Source organism: Octopus bimaculoides, chromosome 25 (assembly GCF_001194135.2).
Source record: "Octopus bimaculoides isolate UCB-OBI-ISO-001 chromosome 25, ASM119413v2, whole genome shotgun sequence".
NCBI lineage: Eukaryota > Metazoa > Mollusca > Cephalopoda > Octopoda > Octopodidae > Octopus > Octopus bimaculoides.
In genome coordinates, this window is record NC_069005.1 from 13,827,860 (window position 1) to 13,835,423 (window position 7,564).

At 36.6% G+C, this 7,564-nt stretch overlaps 1 protein-coding gene across 1 annotated transcript in view; it reads right to left on the reverse strand.

The window, feature by feature from the left end:
• Positions 1 to 1,762: 1,762 nt before the first annotated feature.
• The window catches only part of LOC106884244 (male-specific lethal 3 homolog), a 15,946-nt gene continuing 10,144 nt past the window's right edge, over positions 1,763 to 7,564 (reverse strand). Inside the window, exons 3-7 of the mRNA XM_014935514.2 lie at positions 7,334 to 7,426; positions 6,931 to 7,099; positions 4,266 to 4,394; positions 3,577 to 3,719; positions 1,763 to 1,904 (exon numbers count right to left, since the gene is read on the reverse strand). Of these exons, the coding sequence (XP_014791000.1) occupies positions 1,778 to 1,904; positions 3,577 to 3,719; positions 4,266 to 4,394; positions 6,931 to 7,099; positions 7,334 to 7,426 (661 nt within the window). The 3' untranslated portion in view covers positions 1,763 to 1,777. The remainder of the gene's footprint in view (positions 1,905 to 3,576; positions 3,720 to 4,265; positions 4,395 to 6,930; positions 7,100 to 7,333; positions 7,427 to 7,564) is intronic.

The window sequence follows — 7,564 nt, forward strand, 5'->3', positions numbered from 1 at the left end:
CTAACAGATCCACCTGTATTTTCTTTTACTCAAAACCAGGAACTTTACAGCACCCCCTTGTGTATGTACACACACACACATATATATATGTGAGTATATGCATATATACGAACATGTATGTACATACCTACATCTACATGTATATATAGATGCATATCTGGGTACAGGACGTCAAAAAAAAAACGTGCACAAAATGAAAAACGAGAACATAAACAAAGCACAGAAAACAAACTTGTTTTCGGACAACGGTAGGAACACACAGGAAAACAGACAGGCCACATAGAGAACATAATATATATTTCTCAGCAGATCAATGAACCTATTGAGTAGACTTATCAATAACAAACCTATAATGACTACTGGAAACAGATGTAAGTCAATTTTGCAATAATAAAGAAAAATATGTAATGACCATTATTTATGCTTTGTTATATCTGGATCTTGCTTTACGTAATGTATGTATATTTATGTATATATACACATGTGTACCTGCATATATGAGTTCCTATATATATATGTATGTATGTATTTGTCCATATATGTGCATATATGCATGTTTCTAGTTGCATGTATATACTCATATACTAGGATGTGCATGTGTGAGTGCATATATATATATATGTATCTGTGTATGTATATGTGCGTCTAAGCACAAACACAAAAAAATTTCCGTCTAACTATTATCCTCCTTTCAACTTCTACATCCTCTTCTTTCTCTTAACAGTTACAACAGCAAAGGCTCATTATGTAATTTCCTCTAAACTAGAATTTATAATTTTCACGCTCATATTTGAATTTTTTGCGTTTCAATAATTTCTGTTTTTCATTCATTCTCGAATTTGATGGACATATAACGGTACATAAGCCGACTCAGGAAATCTCTAGTGAGAGTTTTTATTGATGTACCCGAAGAAACCCAGAACGGGTCGAAATGTGTTGTACCCAATAAAATCTTTTACTCATTCCATCTATTTTATTAATACTGTTACCCCAACCACCACCACTACAAAGTTCTTGCAATAAATCTACGGATGACAACAGGTGATGGAAACTGTGCCAGTGCTTTACTCATCATCTATTTATACATTTTGTATAATTTCTCCATTATATATATATATATATATATATTCCGCAAATTGTTTGATCAAAGGAACAGTCTGTTTGTTGAGTTAGTGTGAACGTGGCTGAATATTCCACAGACACATTATACCCTCAATGTAATTTTCAGAATGTATCAGCATGAGAGGGTGGAGGGTATGGGTGTAATCACAAGACCAAATCCATCCAAAAGATTTCCAAATGGTTTGTCGACCCAAGGTGTGGTGAAAGACTTGCTGAAGAGTTCACACAGTGAAATTGATCCCAGCTCATGATTGCAAAGCAAACTTATTAACCATTTGGTCATGGTTGCGTCCAGAGAAAGAGAAAGGGAGAGACATAGAGAGAAAGAGAGGGAGGATCATAGAGAGAGAGGAATAGATAGACAGGAGAGAGGGAGGATCATAGAGAGAGAGGAATAGATAGACAGGAGAGAGGGATAGATAGATAGGAGAGAGGGATAGATAGATAGATAGATAGATAGATAGATAGATAGATAGGAGAAAGAGTGGGGACAGATAGATAGATAGATAGATAGATAGATAGATAGGAGAAAGAGTGGGGACAGATAGATAGATAGATAGATAGATAGATAGGAGAAAGAGTAGGGACAGAGAGATATATAGGAGAGAGAGTGAGAGAGAGAGTGAGAGAGAGGGTTTAATATGACAAAAGTTATTTACCTGTAACGATGACTAATATACTTTGAATAATGATCTTTTTCAAAACTGTACAATAAAATAGTTGACAAAGAGAAGTCAAAACAGACTCGAATTCCATCTACTACTTCCCGACATATAGGAATGCTGCAACAGGGAGAAAAAAAAAGGAAAAGGAAAAGAAAATGGTTAAGGAAATAATTACCCAGAAGAATTTACAAAATGATTTGTTGTGGCGATTTGCAGTATTTGAGAAGGTGCGTCAAACGAAGTAAAATCACAGTCATCCAATAGATACAGGTTTGTCCTTTCCATGTGCCTCGTAAAATGCATCGGTGCCAGTGCTGCATAAATACATCCGTGCTGGTGGCCTGCAAAAGGCACCCAGCACACTCTGTAAAGTGGTTGGCATTAGGAAGGGCATCCAGCTGTAGAAACCATGCCACAGCAGACACTTGGGAGTCTGGACAGCTCCCCAGCTGGCCAGCTCCTGTCAAACCGTCCAACCCATGCCAGCATGGAAAATGGATGTTATATAATGATGATGATGAGTTTTGAGCTATTTTGAGGGTTGAGCTAGTCTTATCAGAGCAACAGTATGTGAAATATCACCAACGTTCGTTCTAGGCACAACACATACCAACAAAATGTTCAGCGACGATCCATCATCACCATCACAACTATCACCATCAAGTTGTCATGCCTATCCGTATCTATGGTTATTAATACTGGGTAATAACCAAAAGAGTATGACTATCAAAATGGGGGCTCCTCCAGAGAATCTCATTACTCAGAGAATCAACATTACTCAACAGGAAGTCTCTCCAGGTCAAGCTGCCTCTGCATGGAGAGGTCAACAGCTCCAGTACCACAGACGTGTGATTAGAATGCCGCAGCAGCAAAGAAGCACAAGATGGATTCTTCAAGCTGAGCCAACCAGTGGGAGACCTAGGGGTAGACCAAGAATAGTATGGTTGGATAATATCCATAGTCTCAGTTGGTCGTGCTTGGAAATCTAGCAAGTCTCTGAGGAAAAGTGAGTGGAGAAGGATGGATGGATCACACAGAGATTGGTATTAATATGTTAATCAAATCACTACAATACTGAACCACAGTTGTACATGCAGCACTGACTGTAACCCAATAGTTAACTCTCGATTTGAGTAGACCAGCTAGGTGCAAACAGGTCCCATGATTAGGTGCATTTCACTGTAGTTAAAAGCAGGAGTCATCATCATTACTGTTTTAACATTCACTTTTCCAAGCTTGCATGGGTCAAAGAGTTTAGTGTGGCATATTTTCTATGGCCAGATGCCCTTCCTGTTGCCAACTCCCTCCTGTTTTCAAGCAAGGTAATATTTCCTCATGATGGCATGGCATGGTTTTGCAGAATATAGGAGATGAATGACACTCACTCACAACAATCACATTATGTCAAGGCATGGAAACACAATCATACACACACACATGCATGCATGCAAGTATGTATGTATGTATGTATGTACGTACGTATGTATGTATGTATGTACGTACGTACACAGGGCTTCTTTCATGTTCCATCTACTATAGCCACTCACAAGGCTTTGGTTGGCATGTGGACAAAGTACCACACAGTGGGACTGAACCCAAAACTATGTGATTGGGAAGCAAACTTCTTAACTACACAGCCATTGCCTGCACCAAGAGTACTGTATATCAACCCCAGTATTTATTCTAAAACCTGGTACTTACTGTATCGGCCTCTTTCACTAAACCATTAAGCCACAAAAAAATATATAAATTGCATATACAAATAGCGAAATTTTAATTGGAATCCCACCTTTTTATATTGATGGCAGGGTTTTTACCGTTTCCTCTCTGTTTACAACGGTCAGACAAACCATAGAGAACATTGACGGAAAAATTTTTGACATAACCTTCTAATACCGACACGACATTAATTTCGGCTGGAAGACGCAGGAACTGGAAAGACAGAAATAATTTAAGTTAAGAATAATTTTCTGATTATTGGACACAGATTTAATGCTTTAGCATCCATGATATTGAGGTAGAAAGTATGATGTTGTATATTAGTGAAATATGAGCATTGAATGCAGAGGACGGGTGAAGGAAGGAAACAAACAAACAATTATGATCTGCTGGTTATATAATGTTAGCATACATGAACAAATGAGACATGGATTAGCTTTGAGAAAAATTGGATGAGAGAGAAAGAAGCTGTAGTGTGCAAGAGAGAGAGAGAGAAGAAGAAGAGACAGCTGCATTGGTACAGACATGTAATGTGTGTAGATGATAATAGTTGCATAAAGAAAGGCCAAGAGATCCATGTGAAAGGAACCAGCAGAAGAGGAAGACCAAGAAGATAGAAGCAAGAAGTAGTGAAAGTTAAGTGGTAAAAAAAACAAAAAGAATCTTGGGTTTATATCCAACTTTACTTTATCGTTTTTGACTGTAATTCTAATTAGTAAATGTGTATTGTAGAAATGGAAAACAGTGAATGGGATTTACTTTTTTCTTTTTGTTAATCATGTAGCAATCTTCTTCCAGTTTCTGGCGAAGAACTTTTGGAATGGTCAGCTCGATTCCAGACTCAACATCATTACTTTCTTCTTCATTCTCATCCTCATCGTCATCTCTCTGCAAATAATTTTAAATGTTTATTAGTTTCTGTGGTTTAAGAGACCAAAGACTTCATTCACCAAATATTACAAATAATCAACATCCAGCTTAAGTAAGGGAGAGAACTCACCCATTAAGTGACCGTTATTTGCTAATACCTATATACAGTAATCCGTCGACTATCATGGACGTTATGTTCCAAAATCCCCTGCGATTGGTGAAAATCCGCAAAGCAGAAACAGTACTGTACTGCATATTTTCTTTTATTATTATTTTTATAATTTGTATATATTTATTTTATTAAAAATTTAAAACCACACCACAGAGGAATCGACGTAAGCTTAAATAATAAGCCGCGATAGGTGAACCGTGATATGGTGAGAGATTACTGTATACGATAGACTGAAGACTTCTACGTGGCTAAGGTAAGTCAGCATAATACCTGATTTCTTCATAAATTTTATCAGTCTTTGATTACTTGCTATTATTCTAAATTTATTTATTGTGCAGGTGAGTACTAAAGATGAATAAAGGATACAAAGGAAAATTAAACATAATACATCAGGAAAATTACATAAATTGGGAATCAACTATCTAAACCAGCGGTTCTCAATCAGTGTCCATATGACCCTTGGGGGTCCATATAGGATTTTGTCATTAAAATTTATCTGCAATAAATTGGTTATACTTCTATAATGCATTGGTTGGCGTTAGGACGGGCATCCAGCTGTAGAAACTCTGCCAAATTAGATTGGAGCCTGGTGTAGCCATCCGGTTGCACCAGTCCTCAGTCAAATCGTCCAACCCATGCTAGCATGGAAAGCGGACGTTAAACGATGATGATGATGATGATGATGATATATATATATAATTCCTTATAATATTTAATTATAAGAATATAATGAGATTTTATAAATCACTGAATGACTATGGAAGTCCTCTACAGAACAATAGGAATCAAAGGGGTTCCTAAACAAAAAATGGTTGAGAACCACATTCTAAATATTATTTAGTGACAAGCAGAAAACTACTCTTCTGAAATTTGTTAAAAGAATATTTTTAATAAAATGAGAAATTTTACAAAGATACCAGCATAATTTTCAAGAAAGATTAAAATATATATCAGAGCACGGGTGCTTTTTACATGACATTGGCAAGGGTGCTTTTTACGTGGCACCAACAAGAATTTTTACGAGAAACATCCTATTTACTGTAATAAACTAGCAACATAATGAATTTTATTTTTTAACAAGTTCCATTTTAGAAGTAGGAATTTTAACTTTAAGTTATAAATTTAGATGAGATGCAGTCTGGGTTCGTGCCAGGGAAAAGCACCACTGATGCTATATTTCTGGTAAGACAGCTGCAGGAGAAATACCTAGCCAAGGATAAACCTCTGTATGTGGCTTTCGTTGACATGGAGAAAGCCTTTGACAGGGTCCCCCAATCCCTTATCTGGTGGTCAATGAGGAAACTAGGGATAGATGAATGGTTAGTGAGAGCTGCGCAAGCCATGTACAGGGACACTGTCAGTAAGGTGAGGGTTGGCAACAAGTACAGTGAAGAATTCCGGGTAGAGGTAGGGGTCCGCCAAGGTTCAGTCCTCAGCTCCCTCCTATTCATCATAGTCCTCCAGGCAATAACAGAGGAATTCAAGACAGGATGCCCCTGGGAGCTCCTCTAAGCTGATGACCTTGCTCTGATTGCTGAGTCACTATCAGAACTAGAGAAGTTTCAGGTGTGGAAGCAAGGATTAGAATTGAAGGGCCTTAGAGTCAACCTTTAAGTTATATTAATGGTTTTGAATGCAATAAACTAGGCAACTAATACTTGTTTTACCAAAAGTGTATTTTGGAATAGAAAGCATTACATTGAGATCTCTTACACATGACAGAAATTACTTTAACCCTTTACCATTCAGATTACTTTCTCTAGTCTGTTACTTATTAATTCAGTTTTGAATTAATATTGTAGCTTTGAGATTTCAATGACGTAATCATTTATTTTTAGAATGGCATTGTAGGACAGGTGTGAGAGGCTGGATCTAGTCATTTTGAATGTAAGACAGATAGAATATTTTGGGTTGGATACAGCCAGTTTAAATGCTAAAGGGTATAATTCTGTTATAATCTTCAACAGAGTTATTGCATACAACAATGTCGTCTGAATACAAATAAGTAATCTAAGATCATCCTGCAAAATAATTTGGTTCAAGATTCCGAGTTTGATTCCAGGTAGTGACCTGAATAATAATAATAATAATAATAATAACAACATCGAAAAATACCTCAGGAATACCCAGGTACGAAATTTCCCCCAAGACACCTGACGAAGGCTGGAAGGTATGTATATCAGCCGAAACGTTGTGTTAACAACAAACAAGATGAGGACAAATATCTGTCAAATGTAAATAATGTAAATAATGTACATAATTCCTCATCTCTTAAATATAGAACCATTAATATTAACAGTACAAAAACAAAATCGTTAACAAAATGATGAAGACATAACAAAAAAGATATTTTACAAACATAAAGCAAAAACTCAAGCTCACATTTCCATTGGTTCCATTCCGACCGTTGTTTCTGTTACCATCTCCATCTGGCTCTGAGGATTCCTCACTTGACTCACAGTCGCTACTACTGTCAAATGACAAAGGTTTATGTTTAAAGGCCTTCTCTAAAATGTCATCAATTTTGTTCTTGCGAGCCTTGTTGTTGCGACTGCAATTGAAACAGAGATAGCCAATTAGTAAAACAGATTTTATTTGAAATGGGAAACATCAATCTACAATGGAGATCAACCAATAGATATGGGGAAAAAGATAATATGGTAGTGATGAGGGGCAAGAGTAAAACCCTCAAAGATCGACAGATGATACGTGCATCAGGATGAGGGACAGGCTGCACCTACATAAAGCAATCAATGGTTTAATTGATGGACTGAGTTTTACTTACTAGCATTTTGCAGTCTCTGCCAACTGCTTCATTAGACTTCGGTTTTCCTCGGTGCCTTTTAAGATGTAGTTCTCACCAACAGTTCTGTCCCAGCTGAAAGAAATTAAATAATGTACAGAGATTAGAAACATAAGGTAATATAAATTGAGGAAATTTTTTTTTGTTTATATTTCAAAGCTCATCACATACATACAATTATATACATATCATCATCATCATTATATATATATA